Raw genomic sequence first — 22,452 nt, 5'->3', positions numbered from 1 at the left:
TAGAAATGTTTGTCCTTACATATTTTTGTAATGGGTACTGTAAAGTTTCTTTTTATCAAATTCACTTTTTTCAGCATTTCTTTAGGCACATTACTTACATGCAGTTTTAATGCCCCCATGGAATAGAGACCTTGTTACACAGTGTTATTAACAGTGCTTTCATATCTTTACTCTTTAGGTTTTGGCTCTACTTTTTCAGCAGCTGAGGAAAGTATGATGATGGTACCAGCCTTCCCAGAAAATATCAGCAAGCAGTATAAAGTCAGCAGTCAGGTAAGGACTGTGTTATTTTAAAGTGTTATTTTCCAGTGCTATCTCAAATGAAAGAAAAAGCACTTCATGCAGCAGTAAACAAGTAAGACCTTTTTAACGGTAATTCTTTTGCTGACTGAAAAGATGAAAGGAATGGTTAAGAGGGGAACACTCAAACTCTCTTTGTAATCATAGAAGCAGTTTCATTGAACAGAGGAAGTGGCATCAGCTGTTGACAGCCTTCACCTGATGTATTAAATAACTATTGCATCTGTAAAAGAAAAGTAAACTACATGGAAGAGGTTCAGACAATCTAGAAAAAATATATTGATTGTGTTCAGTCATCTGAGGACTTCCATATGCTGAGTTCCAGAAAATTCTACCAGACATCTAAGCCTCAGACGTAAAATCTTGAGTTTACATGTTGTAACACAGTTACACTTGAGAGGAGGCAAGCAGAGCTCCCTCTGTTGTGAGTACCCTCTCTGAAATATGAGTGAAATTAGTGTAGTGACAATGCTTGCTGGAGATGCCTCCTTGCCCCCAGCCTCTCACCTCTAGTCTGTAACTTTGACAAGACTGCTTTGATTGAATTGGAATTTGGAATTGTGTAAAAAGGAGCAAAGTTGACTCGTGACAAATTTGGCCTGAACTATTATATAACACAGGGACAGGAGACAAATTAATCTCCTGTGGTTTTAGCTGACCATTAACTTAAGGGCTTTGATGAATTCGGGTTTGCAAGAACAGGAGAAATAATGCCACATGGTGAAATTCCCTTCCAGGCCACCTAATGGCCAGTAGCAGGAAGCGGTAGCTGGTGTAGAGGGATGCAAAGTGGAGAACTTGTATATAAATGTAGTTTAATATAAACTGTGAATCATAGCTCAGACAGTTTTAAGGAGATTTTCTTAAGTAAAATGTAATTTTAAAATAATATTCAGATTTGCTGTATTTTTCAGTAGGAAAAAGCCCACAAATGGTTAGCATGCTGAGAATACAAAGGAGGAGCTAGAAGCTAAAGCTGGTGACTTTTTCATCCCATCTTTCCACAGTGACTAGTGGGGTATACGGTTTAAAACTAGAGTATTGTGCACCAGCTTTGCTGTAAGTGTATCATTTGTGCCTTTGGCAGGTCTTTCATGAGTGTTTCCTGGAACCATGCCACAATAATGGGACATGCAAGCAATTAGGAAGTGGATATATTTGCATATGCCCACTTGGATATACAGGTAAAAAACTGGGAAGCAGGTGAAGTGGCTACTACTTCATGATGCCCTTAAAATGAGGATGTTTTAAGGAGCAAAGCATTTGAGTATAAGCCTAACTAATTGGAATATATGCATCACATGTTTAGAATATATAAAAAATAGATACTTCTTCATGTCCTTGCTGAATTATGTTGTGTTTTGCAGAAAAGGTTTTGAATGGGATTTCTTTTAATGGAATTGGTGGATGTGAAAATCCTATGACTTGGCAATATTTATGATTAACAAAAGCTAGAAATTTGCAGTCTTGACAGCAAGTTCCACCTGTACAGAGTCTGTACTTGTCTTCAGTTTTAGCTACCCAGTTGCTTTAAATCAAAGAGATGTCTTATAATCCAGCTGTTATCAAGAAGTTACTTTTGATTGCCCCTCTCTGAAGCCGAAGTCTGTTGCCTAATGTGCATCACACCTTTCTAACAACATTTGTCTTAGGTCTGTGTTAAAGCATAACCTAATGAAAAGATTATAAACCTGAATGTCTGCTAATGTAGGCAATTAGTCATGTTTTCCTACATTAGATAGTCATGGCATCCATTTTTCTGAAGAATTTTAAATTTTGGCTTCCAATTTTAAGTCCTTTATTTTGCATTCTAGGCTTGAAATGTGAAACACAAGTTGATGAGTGTAAATCATCTCCTTGTCAAAACAATGGAATATGCAAAGACGGCATTGGGACCTTTGTTTGCCACTGTCAACCAGGCTATTCAGGTAATTTGTTTCACTTCATAGCTTTTCTTCAGACAGGCTTGGTTTCTGTGCCAAGTAAGTAACACAAAGCACAAATGCTGTGTCATTCCACATCCAATTATAACAGGAAAACAATATGATCTACAGCTTAAAGTAAGGTTCTACTATATGTGAATAGGTTTTGAAATAAAAGGGCAAGCATCCAAGGGCAGGGTGTGGGAGTGAGTGTGCCTGTGTGTGTGCATGTACCCTTCTCCTTTGTGACATTTCTGGTCTGAAAAGAAGAATAAGCGTTAGGGAATTAGTGAATACTAACAGGGGAAGTGCTTGTGAAACTAGACACAACATTTATGTGGTTGCTTTACTGCAGCCTTAGGAATAAGTGAGTGGACTTTTGATTATATTTTTTCTCATGCACATTGAAGGTATTGAAATTTGCAGGGAAACTAACACACTCGAATAGCTAGCCAAAACAGCACCTGATTTCTAAATATGGAAATAAACTACTGAGGGGTTGATTTTGTGTGATTAAAAACAAGGTGCTGTGTTTTCCATTAGAAATGGTCCCCCCCACCGTTCATATTTATAACTATACATTTGTCAACATCAGCAGTAGCTGGATAGGTTTTTAAACATTATAAAGATACACAGTGGACTTTGCATATTGATTCCAGCATCTAAATAACACAGATTATCATTGGAGTGTTTCAGTAGTGCCATCAATCATGTGATTTTGTCACCTGCTCTCAGTAACCTTTGTCATGCTCGTGGTGCAGTTTTGTTCTGCTGTCTACATCCAGTCACTGCAGCATGCAGTCTGTGACTGTCTTGATCATGCCTTGTAATCCTGCGTGTTCAAAGGTCTCCTGTGCGAGGAAGACATAAATGAATGTAGCTCCAGTCCATGTTTGAACGGAGCCCACTGTGTTGATGGCAAGAATGGCTACCGTTGCACGTGTGCAGAGGGGTTCACAGGTACACATTGTTCTCTTTAAGTCAGCTTTTACTCTTTCTGACCAAAAACTGTGTCTTCCTACCCTACCCAAAGTATTTCCATCCCACTACTATATAGCAATATATATCTTACATGTTGATGTGAATGTTAGTTATGGATGTTCCTTAGGTCCATCTAGTCTCTGAGACTCTCCGTAATGTAAATGTGACTTCAGAAGGATTTTCTAAGTGCTAGATCTTCAATTACTAATTTTGCCACAAACTTGCTGTGTGATGTTAAGGAGCTAATAGCAGCATTTTAATGGGTTCAAAATGTTGTTTTTAATTTTATTTAAAAATAAAAATATTTTAACAGTAGATAAAATGGTCTATATTAAAACTACTCCCCAATCCCATAGTCTGCTTTTACAGATTTCTATAACAAATACACATGTCTGTTGATTATCATGTTGCCAAAAATCTTCACTATAAAATCACATGCAGTTTCAGTGCTTGTGATATAGGGCCTCTTTCACATCATAAATCACAGAATCACGTTTCTGGCTTTCACATCTCTCCTTAGAGTTAGGGTTTCAGCCAAATGTCTTTTATAGTAGGTTTTCATTAGTTGCTCAGAATAGTTTCTCAGGTGATTTCCTGGTTCACCCCAAATTAGTCACATTTAAATTTGACAGTTTGCTACATTTTATTTCTGTAACTGTTAAGATGGTTCCCATAATTCTTCTGTGTTTACTTAACCTCTGTTAATGGAGTAAATTCCAAACCTGCATGGTTACTCTGATGTTTGCTTTTTCTCAGAAGATCACTACATCCTTTAAAAAAAGGAGATCCGTTAATAATCTTTTTTCTTAGGTTAATTCAATCCAGAGCTGTTACTTTGTTGGTTTCTTTTCCCCCTCAGGTGATCACTGTGAAAGGGAGATGAACGAATGCCTCTCCAACCCATGCCTGAATAGGGCTGTTTGTGAAGATCGAGTTGGAAGTTTCTCCTGCAAATGTCTCCCAGGTTTTACTGGTGTCTTGTGTGAAAGAAACATTGATGAGTGTCTCAGCAGACCCTGTAGGAATGGAGCTACATGCAGAGATGGTATCAACAGCTTCAGGTGAAAAACAGATGATTGATGTAATATAATGTGGAAAGTCAGACATGTTGAGGTGCCTCAGCCCTCTCAGATTTCAACAAGCATATTTTGGCAGCCTGATCCAAAATAAGTGGTCCCTTTATGAAGAAGGAGATCTTAAAAGACAAGAAAATATATCCTAGTGTCTTGACTCTTAAAAATTCCAGGGAAAACAGCAAAGAAAATATGCAGAGTTTGAAATGTAAGCATGGTAGGACTGCATGGTTTTAGTACTGATCTTCCAAAAGATGTCCATTTTTCCAAACTTCAGGGGCGTATCTTGCTTTCCATTGGAATAATACATGATGACCAATTATGTACCTGGTAATACTACATTTCTATAGCTTGAAAAGACAGGGATAGCTGTACATACTGAGCCTATAGAGGTTAAAATACAAACCCCAGTGGAAACTTCCAGCTATTTAATTTTATGATTTAGGGTATCTGAACTCAGATCAGAAGCTACAAATGCCATCAGAAGTGTCATATCCTAGATCACTGTATAGGTAGATAGGCCAGCTATTAACATCTGTGTTTAGTTTCGTCTTTTCCCTCCTAAAAGCCCCAGAAGTTTTAGTGCCTTTCAAGCACCTTGGTTTTCCAAGTATCAGTTTTGGTGTCTTTATACTGGCTTGGTTTTTCCCATATACAAAGGTGACTATCTGAAAAGTTGAATACCTCTCATCATTAATTCTGTGTATGTAAGAGGTATGTTTTACTCATGGAATGGTTATGTCTCTCAATTTCATATAAAAAATGCAGGCTCTTTAAATATTGTATTGTCCCTGTCTAGACGTGTTATGCAGCTAATAGAGTGCATGCTTAAGAGGAATGACCAAAATAAATTCCATTAATTCTGTAGTATATAATCTGTTTAATTTTTTTTTTTAGTATTGTTATATACTGTTCTCATTGCAGATCTGGGCTCATAGCCAGAACTCTTTGTTATGATGGCTGTCACCTTTGAAGTGTGCTTCTCTTCCTCCATAGGTGTTTGTGTGTGACAGGGTACACAGGACAGAACTGTGAAGTGAACATCAATGACTGTGCCTCCAGTCCCTGCTTAAACCAAGCCACCTGTGTGGATGCCTTGAACTCGTACGTTTGTAAATGTCCCCCTGGCTTTACAGGCAGCAGGTGTGAAACAGGTACACAGGACTAAGTCTCAGAAAAAGGTGGCTTGACTAAGTCTCTGTGCAAGATTTTCACTGGCTGGGCTGATTTCATACAGCTTCCCCAGAAAGTAGCTAGGATGGTGGGACTGTGAGAGGATGTGTGTGTGACTGCAGCATTAATAAGTGTAATTGTAGACAAGTAAAAGCATGTGTCTGAGTCATTTCTCTTTTCTAAGGCATGATTCTAGCTTTTTAATACCCCGTAGGTCTATTGAGTTTAATTTGTATTTGCTCTGTGTATCTGGGTAGATCTTTCTGTTTCTTGTATTTTGTGTAGGGCTTTGTATCACAGGGCTGGAGATTAGTAAGGGGTAGTCTTAGCTTCAGAAGTCCTAAAGGCATCAAGTTCCCTACAGACAAAAGAGTATCAAGTTTGCTGTGGACAGGTGGCATGGGTCATACCCATAGCACAACTTCCTGGGGGATACTGGAGACCACAAGGCTCAAATCCCTCTCCCCGAAAATTATAAAGTAGCCAGTGAATCTCTAAACAGAAGCCATGCTGATTTCCCAAAGACAGTAGAAGACATTTACACCTGCCATCCTATGTCAGAGTTTAACACCTACCTTTCAGGAGAGCTCCACTATATAACATTACATGTAGCATCCTTGCAAAGCATGTCACTGTGCATTGAACAGTAGCACAGAAGTGCTGTCCCATACCAGGCAGTGTATTTCAGTAAGTCCAGAACAGAAAAATCTTGAGTTATTTTGAGTTTTTTCTTCAAAGCTTGATTAAATTGAACCAGGTGATTATACATCTTTATGTTGTTGGATGGTAGATGGATATGTCATTTCAGTGATTCAGTTCATGTTATTGCTAGATAAACAGCGTCTCTTCTGGATTTTTGTCTTCAAGCACTGTATTTTAGCCTTGGAAAGCTCTGTATGCTGACTGGTGTTATACTACCAAAGGTTCTTTCTATCTCTATTCAAGTTAGTGAATATTTTTTGTGCAGGACTGCAGTCCACTTTATTGCATTTGCTTAGATTTCATTGGATTCTCTTTCCATGTTTGTGTGACTATTGTTCTGAATACTCTTTGTCTTCATTGCAGAACAGTCCTCTGGTTTCAATCTTGATTTTGAAGTCTCTGGTATCTATGGATATGTCATGCTTGATGGCATTTTACCATCTCTTGGTGACATCACCTGTACATTCTGGATGAAATCCACTGACACCACAAACTATGGGACTCCCATTTCTTATGCAGTAGAAAATGGAAGTGATAATGCATTTCTTCTGACTGATTACAATGGGTAAATCACAGTTTTGCTTTTCTATAGCTTACAGATGTCTTAGATTGATAAAGGAAGTGTAGAACAGAAGTTTGAATGTAAGCTTTGCCTACTTTGGAATAGAAAAATCTGCATCCAACTCCCTTGACAGAGTTGTTTCTTTGTTTTGTTTTTCTTCTTGCTTTGTTCCCATCACTTTTTGCTGTATAGAAGAGTAATGACAAGAGAGCTGTGAATTTAGACAACATGATTTTTTTTTTCCTGTACTATATTCACATCTTTTCTTAATGGCTCATTGAGACAATTAGTGGAACAAATGGAGCTCAGCAGTCAAAGTACTTCTGGCATGATTCTAAATGCAGAGTATGACTTGCACTTTTGCAAAAGCAATGTGACTTGTAGTGTGACTTCTAGTGTCACTCAACAGAAAAATTTAAGAATCCACTATGCAGTCATGACTTGAGCCTTCATATTTTGTCACAAAAGCATGTCACTCATTTCACCATGCTTTGCATATGATAGCCGACTTCCAAGTCCCCTGTGATGATCTTTCAGGAGAGATTTCTCACATGATAGTTATTACATGCCTGTTATCTTGTAAGTCAAATAACATTTCTTTGAGTCATGGGGGACAGACCGTGCTTTTAAGGTAGCTGCATGCAGCTGAGTATGCCTGTGTCTTCCCTGCAGCTGGGTTCTTTATGTGAATGGGAAAGAGAAGATAACAGACTGTCCTTCAGTGAACGATGGTAACTGGCACCACATTGCGGTGACGTGGACATGCAGGGATGGGGCGTGGAAGGTGTACATTGATGGAAAACTGTCCGATGGAGGCAGCGGGCTCTCTGTCGGATCAAAAATCCCTGGTATGCTTTATTTGTATTATACCACGTTTGGTTGCCTTCATTCTGTTTTTATTGCAGAATATGCAAGAAAATGTTTCGGTGTTTTTAGGATATATGCACATGTTCAGCATTTCTGAAAAGCTTATGTTTGCTGTTCTTATTTTGTGAGGACAGTTCCCCCAACTCAGCATCACTGAAGACAAAATGCACATTTCTGAGGTATACTGGTAGGTAGCTTGTTTTATGGACATCACAGTTTAGTCCACAAAGGAAGATGTGCAGGGCTGGTTCTGGAATGGCTTTGTGAGAGTAAGTGTCTCACTCAACAAAAGACAGTTTATCTGGCATTTCCCTTACATATATATGTTCAGGATTTATTGACTTAGCCTTTTCCTGTTCTTTTCAGGCATGTATTTGAAGTTATGTTTGTATTTTTTTCTAACAAGGTGAGGTTTGCTATTTCATCTTTTCTTGTCATCAGTTATCTATAGCGCAATATCCGAGGGCACAAAAAAGAGTATCTTCAGCAATTAAAGAGCAATGAAAAGCTTGTTATCATTTGGCTGCAAAGAGGTTTTGTTTTGGTACTGTTTGCGTACTGCCACCATCCAAATTTACATAGAATTTCAAAATACTATTTCATTAAAATAAAAAATAGAGTATTAAAGCATTTTAGTCCATGACCCTTACATTTGCCCCTGTCTTTCCCACTTAAATTGGAGTTCTCTCCAGAGATAAGACTTAAGTGTGCTGTCTCCATTACTTTTTGACCTTGTCCACATACCCTATGATGTAGAAGATGCATGTTCACATGTTAATGGACAAAGTGAATAAATTTAATTTGTGAGCCATGTCTCAGAGCATTAACTAAGCATTAATTAAGTATGGAATCATACTCCCACACTGAAGGTAGTTAATGCTCTGAGACATGGCACACAAGGGGGGGTATAGAATCACATTTGACCTGTATGAGTTTGTAAGCTTTTGTTTGAGGCAGGAACTGTAAGTTGGTATTGTAAAATGGGCTCCACCTGCTCAAAACTGCATTTTACGTTGCTGTGTGTTATGCTTCAAATACTGAACTATAAGTGATCTCATTGAGCGAATATCATTCCTGAAGCAGCCATAGGTGATTTCTGCTCCCATATGAGTGTGACAGTCACTTCCAAATTGCTATGTTGACGTTTCTCAGTCTAACATGTCTTCCAAGAGCTTTTGCTGAGAGAGTTTGAAGGTGGCTGGTCTTCACTGCAAAATCCAAGTAACATAGGGCAGCAAAAATTTTTGTTTTGTTTCGTTTTTAATCTTCTTATGGGATCCCTGCTGTAAGGCTTTGTTTCCTACCCCTCTTCAAATTCTGAGTTTAGGTGGTGGTGCACTTGTGCTGGGTCAAGAGCAAGATCAAAAAGGAGAAGGATTCAACCCAGCTGAATCTTTTGTGGGCTCCATTAGCCAGCTCAACATTTGGGACTATGTACTTTCTCCACAGCAGGTAAGTCCTGAGTCCAGTGTTTGAGCAGAGAGCTCTGAACATAGAGAAGGCACTCTAGGTCAGCATACTGGGGAGACCCCTACTCCCACAGAAGTCAGTGGGACCAGATGGAGTTCTGGCTTAGGGTAATAAGCTTAATGTAGTTAGTAAAGTAGCTTTAAGCAGAACTAAGCCTGGTAAAATCAGCACTGAGTCACCTTCTATTTTGATTGAACCTTTCTGTAGTATGTGGCTTCAAAACAGGAAGGAAATCATGCATAAAAATTAATGCTAGAAGAGAGAGAATGCTAGAAGAGAGAGAAATCCAGTGAAATAAATAAAGTGCTTGTTTTACAGACTACATACAGTTTCCTCATTCTGCTGTTAAAACTTCAGAGGGGAGATATCACAATTTCAGTCAATGCATTAGACACTGAAAAATCTGAGCTTTATAGTTTCAGAAAAAGTCTGAAAGGGCAGCATAACTTAATATGGAATTACACCTAATCAGGTACCTAAAATAAAAGCTTGGCAGCACCAAATTTCCACTTTTCCACTGAGTTAAAAATTAATAAAGACTGAAAGATGTCTGCAAGGACAGTAATCCCTCAACTTTTCTGGGAGCCAAGCTTCAGTGCTCAGTTATCCTCAAGTGGAATTTGTTTCTCTATGCCTAGTTGGGACCTCCCACTTCCATTTATGACTACTGCTTGTGTCTTCCACCATGTCTTGCACTGCTGTACAAGCCTGTCTGTACCTGATCATCTCCCAATACACACAGGGCTGCTGAGAGATGTCCCCATAGCTGCTTCTGCTCTAGGCTGAGCCAAGCTCTCCTCCCTGGGCAAGTGTTCCATCCCGTCTCTGAGCTTGCTCCTGCTCGTCAGTGTCTTTCTTGCTGTGAATAACCCAAAATGGAATGTAGTAACTTCATATGTGATCTAATAAGGGCTGAGAAAGAATAATCACTTCCTTGGTTTTCTGATGGTAACCCTATTCACACAGCCAAGGATGCTGTTGGTCCTCAATATTTGCCCAGTGCATAGCTGGCTAATACTCAGCTCACTACCTGCCAGAGTCCCTAAGTTCTTTTCCACAGAGTTCTTTTCCTGGTCTTGGCTTTCCTCACCTATATTGTTCAGAATTTTTTTCCTTCCCATTTTTCCTTGTTGAGTTTTTGAAGTCTATCTTTACTCCAGCCTGTCAAAGTGCCTATGCATGCAACTCTGTCCTTGAGCACACTGATTTTATCACCAGCCTGATATTATCTGCAAACATGAGGACAGTGCTCCATCACTGCTTCCTGCTCATTACTATTTCAATCCTGAAGGTCAGAAGTGCTAAACTGTTGATAACACTTGAACTACAAAGACAAGTGTTTAAAGTTAGAGAAATTTCTTTGAGGAAGAATCTTTGGATTACAAAGTTTTGCTCTTTTCCTGATTTTTCTTAAATTTGCATCATTAATTGATGGTTTATAGCTGTTTGTTGTCCCTGACCCAAATAAGAAATAATAGCATGAATAGGAAAAAAAGTAAAGCAGAATCTTTGCTTCCAGCACCCATATGTCTCCTCCATCTATTTCTCTGTATTTTTACTACTTTGCCTCTCTGACAGGTTTAAAGCTACCCAACTACCTGCTGCAGTTCTTGACTGTTAGGGTCACCAATTGTTGCATTGCCAATCAGATCTTCAAGTTTTTGTTCACTAGCAGTTTTGAAGCTGATAAGTGTACATGTGATTTTGCAGGGCACACTGGTAAAGAGTTTTAAGTACAACTTTCTGAAACTTTCTCAGTAGTTGCCCCTGTTTAATGGCAGGTTTGATTGAATTCCCACTTGCTTGTTGAGATGCAACAGTTAGGACAAGGAAGAAAATCCTGCTGTTCATTTATAGTATCCATGTTGCTCATCTGAAAAGACAGATGTAACACCAGACAGGAAGCTGAGTCAAGCTTCCTATACAATTTTTACCTCATTCATTTCAGAGCTTGGAATAGTAAAGTGCTATTGTAATCTGTAATCATTAGGTTTGTTCTGGCCAGCTGGAACTATTCATTAAGTCTTAACTTTCTATTCTCAGCCATAAAGGAAAGCATGGTGACAGAATAGGTTGCTTAGTGAATAAAGGATGGTGGAATCTAGTCTTTAAGATTTTACTCACATGCTTTAGTTGTTTATTCACTTGCACATTAATTTTGTATAGGTAAACTGTCACTCTGGTAGCTTTGTTGTTGAATAGACAGCAACAGAAATATGAGTTGTTGTGTATAGGGAACTGTGAGGTCCTTTCTGGCCCTCTACTATCCATCATATGCCTTGAAAGGGCTGATTCCCAAACTTGTTTTTCCTACATTGAAAATATTTTCATGCAGATTCCTTGCAATTTGTTTGCAGCCTTTGGCCTAAGCATCTTCCATTGGCACAGATTGCTGAAATGAGAACTTTGAAATGGCCTCAGAATAAACAGAGAACATTGGCTCCTTCTCCAGCTATACTGACTGTATAAAAGTCTAACTGACTGCTAAAAGTCCAATCGGCCTCAATGGGTTCAGAGTAGGGACAATATGAGAAGAGATCACTCCAAAGTTCATGATGTACCTTTCTGTCTCACAAGGACAGACACTGTAGAATATTATTCTTGGTTGAATTTATCTGCTGGAAACTTGACAGAAGGCAATCACCCATCTGAGAAAACTTTTCTATCAGAGACATATGACCAGATCTTCTTTCAAGAGACTAATCTGCTGTTGGTCTAATAGTGTGTTCCTTTGTTTCTCCTGTACTTAGCTGGCCTATATAGTTCCTGTTTCTATACTCCATTACTTATGTCCCCATCCCACTTCGGCTGGGCCTTGCCTACAGTGTTGTACAGAGTCTAGTTAATTCAGTTCACAAAACTTGTGTTCTGGAAACAACTAATTGCCTTATTAAGCTTCTCCTTTTTGTGTTTCTGTCCCTTATATATGGTGCAGGGCTAGCAGTTTTCAGGATACAGATCTTGAACACTAAGTTCTTTTTGGCTTCTATTTGACATTTTCTGCAAATAGATAAGTGTTCTCTTCAGGTTGCAGCCTCATTACTGTCTTTTGATGTGACGTAGATGTGTTCTTCTTTTACAGTAACAAATGCAATTGTGTCTCAAGAGCTGTGTTCAATAACTTGTTTGTATGTCAAGTAGTCCTTCAGGGAGTGACTCAGCCATATCTAGATGGCTTATAAGAACAGAATAATAAGTACTTCAGCCAGGAACCTCTTGTGCTAGAAAAGATTAGCATTACTCCCTCAAGGATCTGTTCTAGTGCTGCCTACACGCATGAAGGGAATATTTTTTTTAATATTCTCTTTCTATACTGTCCTCAAACATATCTAACCAACTTTTTTAAATCCATAGGTAGAATCTCTGGCTACATCCTGTCCAGAAGAACTGCAAAAAGGAAATGTACTAGCCTGGCCAGATTTCCTGCCAGGAGTTGTTGGAAGAGTGAAGATAGATTACAAGAGTATATTTTGTGCTGGTTAGAACTTTACTTCCTAGAACCCATTTTTTTCTGAGCAACACTATAAGGCTCTTTTATGGGGTCAACTAGCAAACTTGCAGCCTTTGCTCTACTAACCTTGAATAAATTATTTTGATTATTTGACAGTTAGAACATGCAGTCCTTCATTCTTCAAATTCCAGGGTTTTGTAACAAAAGTTCATTGAAATCTATGACAAAAATTTATTGCTTCCTGAATTGAGATGGGAAAAGAGTGAAGATGGTAGTGGACCAGGAAAAAAAATTCCTGCCTTTTATTCTAATAATTATTATATGGTAATAAAATACCTGCTGCCTCCTTGCTTCTTTTTCTGTAGATTCCTTTTCTGATTTTATATGTTGATGATTCTCAAAACCCTTTGGACCCATGGGATGTAGCGTGCATAACATTTCTGAAAGCTTTTTTCTGGGTAAACTTATACGGGATCAATCACATAACCAGTTTGTTCATTTCAGCATGTAGCTGTACCTCTTACTGAATGCATATATTCTGTTCACAGATTGTCCATCTTTGCAAGGATCCATACCTCATCTGCGGGCCTCTTCTGCTGATTTAAAGCCAGGGTCAAAAGTGAGCCTTTCCTGTGACCCAGGATTCCAGATAGTGGGAAACTCTGTTCAACACTGCCTTAACCTGGGACAGTGGACACGGCCTTTTCCCCGATGTGAAAGTGAGTTGTCTCAGTGAGCTGGCAGGATTAGGAAACCCTGGTGTTTATTTGGATCCTATCACTATTCATGGCCTGGGGTTTTTTGCAGCTATCATGCTCTTGAATCCATTCATGTTACAGCATAAACATGTATGCTTAAAACTAAGCTCATGTTTTGCTGAGCAGAAACTGTATCATGACCATGTTCTTACATGTTTTTCAGCCAGTTTCTAACATCCATGGCTGTTAGAGAAATTAGTCCATTTGGATCAGCAGTCTGGTACTTTCCTCCCCAGTGGCATTAGGAGTGTGGAAGATGCACAGGAAATGCTAAAATATCTCTGTGATTTTTGGATGTCACTGAGAATGTCTGGTTTGAAGTAGAAGCCTTGATTTGAGTAAATTATGACCTAATTTCTTTATAGGCTGCATATATTTCTGTTAGGGCTTGGAAGTGCTCCAAGATTTACCGGATTTCTTCAAAGAAACTGAGCTGTATGCATTCAGGCTGCCAAGTTTCTTTTGATTATATGATTCCTGCTCCTGCTTTCCCCTTTCCTTTGGTCCTCCTCTGTTGTGACTGCACACATGACTGCAGTTGCTTGTGTTGGAGCTGATTACATTTTTCATTTCAGCAGAATAGAAAATTAGCTCCAGAAGCAGATATTGCATAATCCTAGAATTTATATGTAGTTTGGAGGAAATAATCAAATTTGTTAAAAATGCCTTTAAAATAATTTTATCTAAATTTTAATGTCTCCCTCTTTATTCAGTAATTTGTAGCAAAAGTCTCATCTTCTGTATAAATTAGAGCATGCCCATGAGGATTAACCCAAAAGCAAGTCCTGCTGGGCAGAAGGAAAGCTCACTGGCAGAAACAGCTTTGCTCTTTCTTGGCGTGTAAGCTGTGACAACCACCAGAATCCTGTTAGTGTTTCTGTTGTCTCTGCATTGGGCCAAGCAATTTTACCTGCTGAGCACAGAACTGAGACAGAAGAGGGCTGACCTGCCACAAACAGGCTGAGTAGATGAAGGCTAGACTTGCCCACTGGCCTTTAAGGTACCTGTTCTACAAGGACCTGATGAATGAAAGTTACTTGAAGATACCTATTTCCTGCATAATGAACTACAGGTTTATACTAATGGTGTAGGCCTGAAAAAGTACTGACTGAATCAGGCTCAGTGTAATCACTGTCTTCACCCACCAGAATCCTTTTCCTCTTCTTGGTGCTAAATACTTCCAAAACCACAGGTGCCTGAGAGCCTGTCTTTGTTACAAACTCTCCAGCTCTATTCCTTCCCAGCAAGTACTTGGCTTCCATAACTATAGGCTTTAAATTCTTGTTGCATGATCCTTGCATGCAGCTAGGGGAATAGGACTTGCTGTAACCTGTGTATCTACAAAGATGACCTGTGTAGCTGTTGGAATAAGTTTAAGCCTTTTTGATTGAGGTAAAGATGCATAGAAGAAACTCTGCTAGAATAAATAAAAACCTCTGGTAGGCAGGTACAGGGATGATTTCTGCTGTCACAACTGGGATCAGATGGGATTATTTACTATAGTCAATCTAAGGGATGGCCAAATTTGTATGTGAAGTCAGCTCCAGTCTCTCCATCATTCGTGCACTCCCTCATCTCAGGCCAGGACTGTAACTCTTAGCAGTCTCTGTTGGCTACTTTTGCAGTGTTTAAGCACAGCAATCCTGAGCTTGATTTTCAGCAAAGGGAAGTAACAACAAGGCAAACTCACTTTTCTTTTTTCTTTATAACTCACCAAGGATTATTTCTTATCAGAAGTGTTCTGTGACTGAAGGGCATCTGCTCACATCTCAGCCACAGATGTCTCCTCAAGAGCTAGCAAAATTTTCTTAGCAGAAGTTGGAAAGTCCTCTAAGACTCTTATTGAAAAATGCCCAGAAAACAAGACCCTCCACTAGACCTGGAATTGATTAGCTACTTCAGAAAAGGACTGGGCCCTCTTGCTAATGGGATTGTACAGCTACCGAGAAAAGCATGCAGTAATGGCTCTCATGTGGAATTATTCTGAAGATGATGTGTGTTTGGTCTGCTAATGCCTGTGCCCTCTTTTCACCCATCTTGCAGGAATCAGCTGTGGAGTGCCTCCAACTTTAGAAAATGGATATTATTCAGCTGAGGACTTTTTTGCTGGCAGTACTATTACCTATCACTGTAACAGTGGCTACTATTTGTTGGGTGACTCCAGGATGCTCTGCCTGGACAATGGAAGCTGGAACAGCATTTCACCATCATGCCTTGGTAAGAAGTGCCATGCATTTGGCTTCATGCACTGAAAATCTCACAGTTCTCCTGTGCCCTTAGGTTTGAGCAAACATTCATTCTGAAATTGTGGAGGCTAACCACAATCCCACAGTCCAAAATATTCATTTTTCTGAAATAACATGCTCAGCCTTCCATGAAACCAAAACTACATTCTATCACCTTTTTCTGTCCATCCTCTTGTATGCCCCACATCCTGCTTTTATCAAATATATATAAAATTATATAGGCCTGCATTGCACTCCCAACCTTTCTCCTTCCATGTCGGCAATCCTTGCATTCTGTGCTTCTGACCTGTGCATTTTGTTGCTCTCCAGCATGCTGTCAGTGTCTCATGCTCTCTGACCAGGTTCTTTTAGATATTTCACACATGGACATTGTAGTATTTAATATCAGATTTACTGACCTGAGGACAGTAGATACTGCACAGGATTTCCGATCAGGCCGAGTGATACAAAATGTACTGCATAGCACAAGAGAAACAAATTCAAGTTACTTAACAAAATACAGCAATTGTAATACACAGTTTAGGTATAATTCCAGTGTGTTTTGCATTATCAAGCTCTGTAATATGTTCACCCTCATGACCTTGCACATCCCCAGTAGCTGGGAATGAATGTGTGAGTTAAGGCCAGCTCAAGCCCATTGGTACTTGTCTGACATTTATACCTCATGTTGACCATGTGTTCATTTCCACTCCTCTGTGTTGGTCTGGCTAACTCAGAAGACATTCACACTCTTTAAGGAGCTCAAGGAGAAGCATTTACACTGTCAGTTGATCCACGCAACTGTTAGTTGATGTTTACCTGAACAAAAGGCCACCTTGCTGTCTCCTTAGTCCCTAACTTAATGGGCAGATCACCTCTGCCGGTGTTCTCTGAACTTTTTCTCTGTTGTGGGGGTTTTTTGCTGGGTCAGATATGCCTGCCAGGAAGCAGCTGCAGCATTGAGAGCCCTGGGAGTACACTGGTGACCTCAGCTCATACAGTTGCCACACCTTAACTTACTCGCTGGTCAGTTGGGTCTGATGTGCCAGGTGCAGTGGCACAAGCTGAAAGGTGTGAGAGGCTGGCATTGGACTGTGTATCGAGGACTAGGTGTCACTGGCCTTGCAGGGCCATGTCTCCAGCATTCCCCTGCTGAAATCCACTACCTAGCTGTACTTGGATTGCTGCATCTGGTTGTGCTGCATCATAGCCATGGGAATTGCGCGGTAAAAAACTGGCAAGATTTGTGTTTGACTCCTAATTCTTTGTAGGTATAGCACATATTTTTTTCAGTCAGGACAAGCAAAAGAAAATACCAAAGTCTTTTAGGTCTGCCAAAATTCACTTTGGAGTAGGATCCCTCTAGTTTTGTAGCATCTTGTCCACCAGCACTTCTTCAGAATCTACAAACATCATCCCAGGTACGTCAAGGCTGTCCAAATAGTTCAACTTCCATGCTGTAGGAGTCACAACGTTCAGAAGGAAAAAGCCTGCGCCACACCTTCCAGCTTGCCTTGTCTCTCCTAAAGCTACGTTATGGGAAAATAAAAACAAGAGTGGATTTGGCACCCTGACTCATCATTTACCTTTCTGACTCATGCTTCAGGGAGGTGCTAGCAAATCCTGGCACACCTATGCCCTGAAGCATTCCTTTTGTTCTGTTAGGGTCTGATTCACCATGTAGTTCCACCCCACTGGAAGTCTCTTGCCTAACGAGACATTACAGAAGAAGCAGTCATTCCAGTTCTGCTGTGGCAGCACTTTGCATTCTCCTGGTACTTGTGTAGTTGGCAACTGTCTTGGTATTACAGTGCAGCTGTCATGCTGCATATCAGAAAGAAGCAACTTTTCTTTTCAATGTGTTTGGTCCTTTCATGCTGATCAGACTCATTCAGTAGCGAAGAATAAACCCTCCAATTCAGTAAATTTTCTTGCTTTTTTAACCAGTGATTTTTTACTGGAAATGGGCAAAGAACCCAAACTGTGTGTCTGCATGGCATACCTTGATCAACAAGGGTCCTGTAGCAGGACATTTAGATTAAGAATTGTTCTACCTCTCTCTAACAGTATGAAACAAGCATTTTTATAGAGAAGAATAATCCCTGATGCCAGCACTTTTCAATTAGATACTTTGAAATTGATTCTTTGCAATTTTGACTCATTGTTTTCGTACCAGAGATGTTTTCTTACTTAATCCTTGTCTAGATTAAAAGATTTTATGAAGTATTCTGCAGTGAGGGGTGCTTTTTGGGGGGTTTTTTGTTTGTTTGTTTGTTTGGGGGCTTTTTGTTTGGGTTTTTTTTTTGTTTGTTTGTTTGTTTTTTTTTTTTGCAGCATGGCATCAAACTACATGGATCATAAATTACCAGTTCAGATTTCAAGGTACTACTGTCATCTGCACGCTCTTTTCGGGCCTAGTCTAAGATATTAGAGCCTTCATCAAAGATGGGGCCCAAATATTTTCAGAGTATTTCTCCTCTTGACTAAGTTTTCCTGTCTTATAAGTAGGAAGGTTGAGATCAAGAGGATTTCCCAAGCAAGAGTTTAATGCAAAAATCCTTCCTTAGGATGTCTACACAGACTAGTAGTACAATACTTACAATATCTGCTCTTTTGCAGTTTGGAAACCAGATACTTTATGTGGAAGTAGTGACTGAAAGTTAGTAACATGTATCTCTGATTTTCTCATGTTGTGCAATACTGCTGAGTAAATTATAATTAAAATTACAATGAAACTTTACAGTGAGTTATAAATATTTGTTTAAATATTAAGTATTTTTACCAATGGATGAAAAATGTGATTGCAGTAAGTGATTTTTAATTGTACTACTTAAAGTAATTCCTCTTGACAGTGAGACAGAAATTTAAAGCAAATGCTTGCTACAAATAACACACTAGAGACATGGGTTTTGTGGGTTTGTTTTGTTTTGTTTTTTGCAGATGTTGATGAATGCGCTGTTGGATCAGATTGTGATGAGCACGCATCTTGTCTCAACACGAACGGATCCTATGTTTGCACTTGCATCCCTCCTTACACGGGAGATGGTAAAAAATGTGCAGGTATGGGAAAGAAAAACATCCAGCTAGCCTTTCCAAGATTCTATATAGGCCAGTATCCTGCCTTCCAGTTGCGAGACAACAATTGATATCTAGGACAGGCATGCTTTCATCTCCAGGTCGGTTTAGTCTGGATGGGGCTGTGATAGCGTCTCCTTTTGTTTCTTGAAAACTCACCTCTCTGTGAGGATACAGCTGTCACTGGGATGCTGCTCCAAGACATACACACATGCAAAAACCTAATTGCGTGCTGAGCGGAAGACCTGGGAAGGCCACAGTGTTTCACTTCTCAGAGCAGTGAAGAAACATTTTAACACAGGCTTCTGAGTAGGGCTAGAGCTACCTGTAGAAACATTAAACAAGGTAACTTTGGAAGAAGATAGCTAGGCAGTGGCATAGGTTGGCATAAAAGGTAGTTGAGCAGTTTTCATTTTCAGGGATGGACATACTGGAATGGGCTTTCCCTCACAGAGGAAGAAATTACTGTAAGATATGTTTGCTTCTGACAAGGAATGCAAACTCAGTTACAGAGGGCTCTTCCACATCCTTAAACTTGGAGATTAGCTTACTTGCATGAGTCTTCAGTCATTTACATATAAAAGAGAAAAGGCTGTAAACTTCTTATGTAAACTACTTTAGTGTTTTCCATATGCTTTGCCTTCTACTTTCAGCAAATTCCCAAGGATATCTCTTGTAATTTATTCATAAAACCTGGCACATAAGTATGTTATTTGTAGTTTCCCTCTTTTTCCTCAGAACCTGTGAAATGCCATAATCCAGGAAATCCAGAGCATGGTCATTTACATGGGGATACTTACAGTGTTGGTAGTCAAGTAACATTTTCCTGCAAAGAAGGGTTCCAGCTGACAGGAGTGATGAAACTTACTTGCATGGAGTCCGGAGAGTGGAGCGACCCAACACCCTATTGTGAAGGTTGGTTCCTAGGGGTAATGCATGCTGAAATGTGACTTTAACATTAGACAGATGGGAGGGGAAAAGTAATAGTGAAGAGCCGTTAGAGACCATGGCAGCTTATGAAACCCTGTCCTAGCAGATCTGGATGTCAGTGTTGAAGTCTTTGCTCTCTTAAGACATAAGCACAGTTGTCATGTCTGTAGTGGTTCTCTCTTACGCAGATTCTCCAGTGCGTCAGAGGTATAGACTCAGTCTAATGCAAGCATTAGAAGTGTTCTTCTAATTCTAATTCTTCTCCACCCAGCTTTCCATTTTCAAGCAATTAATCACTTAAAGACCATTAACTGTCTCAGTGGATTACAAGCAACCTGAAAGGACAGGCTGATGCATGTACATAGTCATGGTATAATAGCAGAAATTGTTTCTTTAGAAAACCAGAACAAATGAGATGAAGCAACAGGTAAAGTGAAGAGTTGACAAAGAATGTCTGAGCAAAAAAACAATAACTTTGTCCATAGAGAGAGGTAGATATGGACTCCTCTTGATAACCAAGCATGTGGTTTGTAGTGTGGTTATAACTGCCTACTTCCAATTAGTTCAGTTTCTCAGTAAGGTGAATTCAGATGAAGAGTCCTAAATGTCACTTACAGATTAGTCAAGAACTCATTGTTACCTAGGGCTTTATATTTCTTCAAATCTTTTCAGAGAAAACAAAGCAAATCCTAATCTTGTTAATTTTTGTTTGTGTTATATCAACCTCTCTTGTATTCCTGTCTTTTTAAAGCTATATCCTGTGGTGATCCAGTTATTCCAGAGAACAGTGCCATTTTTGGCTCAAATTTTACATACCATAATAAGGTGGTGTACAGGTAGGAATTCAGTATGTTTGAAGTGCTGTATTAATAACTGATTGACAATCTGGCAGCAAATAAGAGTATGGCTGAATTGAGAGATTGGTTGAAATGAAGGAGAGGAGCAAGATGGGATTAAAATAATGGAAAGACATTTGGTTATAGAGTGGCTGTTCATTAGCAGAGCTGAATGTTTACTCCAGTACCACTTCTCTATTTCCTGAAAAGAAAGATGGTTTATGCAGGTGTGGATGATGAGAAAAAAGGGATGGCTGATTATGTTGTGCACAAAAGGCCCTGTGTTTGATAGCACTTCTTTTCTTCTAATGCAGATGCAATGATGGATACAACTTGGTGGGTGAGAAGGAAATTCTATGCCTTGCTAGTGGCATTTGGAGTCATGCTCCCCCCTCCTGTGAAATGGTGACGTGCCCTAGCCCACAGGATATCAGCAATGGAAAGTACACGCTCAGTGGCACAGCCTATCTTTCCTCTGTATCATACACCTGTGACAATGGATACAGGTAAATGCACGAATGTGCCTGAGCCAAATGCAGGTGGCATACTTGTTAGGTCTGACTTATATCTGAAAGAAAAAAGCTGGGATCATTGCTCAGAGTAATAAAATACTAAAACAGAATTGGAAAAGACTTCTTTACCTTGAGGGTACTTTTTGTATTTTATCCTGAACTGGAGCAGTTCAGAAAAGTCACTCAGGATTTGCTATATACATATGTTATGCTTTTCATTTTACCTTTAAACTTACAAAAATATTTTGAATATTCAGAAAAATAGTTTTTATTATTTCTGAAAGTTCTCATTTGCCTTTAAAGATCATTATACCTCTACAACTGTAGTTCATATTACTTTTGCTGTTACTTTTCAGCACCTTTTGTGAAGGAACTTTCTGGAAGTTAATAATTTACTCCTTTAACAATTTGTACTAGTAACTTATTCTAAGTATTTGTTCTGTTTTACATTTGTAAGCAATTATACTGCAAACATATTTTTAACATGCTGCAATTAAAAATTAACACATTAATGCTATATCCAAGGATGTGACTGTACATGCAGGTTTCTGCTTCCCCTCATATCTGCTTGTACTTCTAGCAGATATGCTCTGACGTAAGTGGTCCCATATGGACCTGTTTAGGGATGACATTTTCCTGCTGCAATCATTTCCTTGTCCAGATGCAGGCAGGTAGATGAAGTGTGTTCATTTGTTGAATATTTTAATTTTGTTAGTACAAATGGATAACTCAGCTGCAGTTAAGTGTAGTGTTAAGTCATAGATTTGCATTGTGGGTTTATGTGTACCCCACTAAACCAGGCAGTGCAATGAGTTTTTTGACTGTGGACTTTGGACATACAGGCAGCAAATACCACATCAATTTTGATTCTTTGTCTTTACCTGTCTACCATAGGTGAGAGAGGTCCTCTCTCCTTTGGTTACCACTCCAGAGGAAGCCCTCTCAAACAGTGTCTATCTTATGCTTTATTTCTGGACCCAATCTCTTCTTTCAAGCATCTTTTAGGTGTTTTTAGTCTTAAACATATTGCCACGGGTAGGCAAAGCCCTACTTCCCTCACAAGGGCCTGTACCAAATTTGTAAAAGCATTACAAGTCACTGTTCTGTTCCATTAACTTATTTCAGCTAAACATGGGGATCTAATACCATTTGACACCAAATTGTAGGGGATCAGACACTCCCATGTAGGGCTCTCAGATATGATGTGGACCCTACAGGGAACCCATAGACAGCTGATATAGCAGCTGGAGACAAGAGTCATCTCAGAGAAATGTTTCACACTCTGTTCAGACATCCGAGTCACACCATCTGAACCAATCCAGTTTCCTCAGATAATGAAACCAAAAAATATCATTGACTTCAAATGTGTGTGGCCATTCACTCAAGCAATATCCTTTACCTCCTGAAGGAACTGAATGCCTTTTTGTGAACAGACTTGAACTGGAGCTTTTCCTTCAGTGTCCTGGCTGAAGATAGTGTTTTAAGTCGTTGAGTGAATCAGGTCTCAGGCAGAGGCATAGTTGCAAGTCTCAAGACTGGCATGTTGTTGATGGCATACAAGTAAATTTTTAAGGTTAAACAAGTATTTCTTTTGTGTTCAAAGAGGGGCAAAGCT

The 22,452-nt window shown here is 39.4% G+C and overlaps 1 protein-coding gene across 1 annotated transcript in view; it reads left to right on the top strand.

Moving 5' to 3' along the window:
- The window catches only part of SVEP1 (sushi, von Willebrand factor type A, EGF and pentraxin domain containing 1), a 114,757-nt gene that overhangs the window by 62,800 nt on the left and 29,505 nt on the right, over positions 1-22,452 (top strand). The window contains exons 20-35 of the mRNA XM_054287487.1: positions 179-273; positions 1,388-1,484; positions 2,115-2,228; positions 3,069-3,182; positions 4,063-4,264; positions 5,273-5,430; positions 6,515-6,716; positions 7,386-7,561; positions 8,908-9,032; positions 12,405-12,528; positions 13,050-13,220; positions 15,303-15,476; positions 18,425-18,544; positions 19,298-19,474; positions 20,241-20,325; positions 20,640-20,831. Of these exons, the coding sequence (XP_054143462.1) occupies positions 179-273; positions 1,388-1,484; positions 2,115-2,228; positions 3,069-3,182; positions 4,063-4,264; positions 5,273-5,430; positions 6,515-6,716; positions 7,386-7,561; positions 8,908-9,032; positions 12,405-12,528; positions 13,050-13,220; positions 15,303-15,476; positions 18,425-18,544; positions 19,298-19,474; positions 20,241-20,325; positions 20,640-20,831 (2,326 nt within the window). The remainder of the gene's footprint in view (positions 1-178; positions 274-1,387; positions 1,485-2,114; positions 2,229-3,068; positions 3,183-4,062; positions 4,265-5,272; positions 5,431-6,514; positions 6,717-7,385; positions 7,562-8,907; positions 9,033-12,404; positions 12,529-13,049; positions 13,221-15,302; positions 15,477-18,424; positions 18,545-19,297; positions 19,475-20,240; positions 20,326-20,639; positions 20,832-22,452) is intronic.

This window comes from Melozone crissalis, unplaced genomic scaffold, assembly GCF_028551555.1.
Source record: "Melozone crissalis strain CALT ecotype California unplaced genomic scaffold, PUWL_Pcris_2 ptg000005l_1, whole genome shotgun sequence".
NCBI lineage: Eukaryota > Metazoa > Chordata > Aves > Passeriformes > Passerellidae > Melozone > Melozone crissalis.
This window is presented reverse-complemented; position numbering and strand designations above follow the sequence as displayed.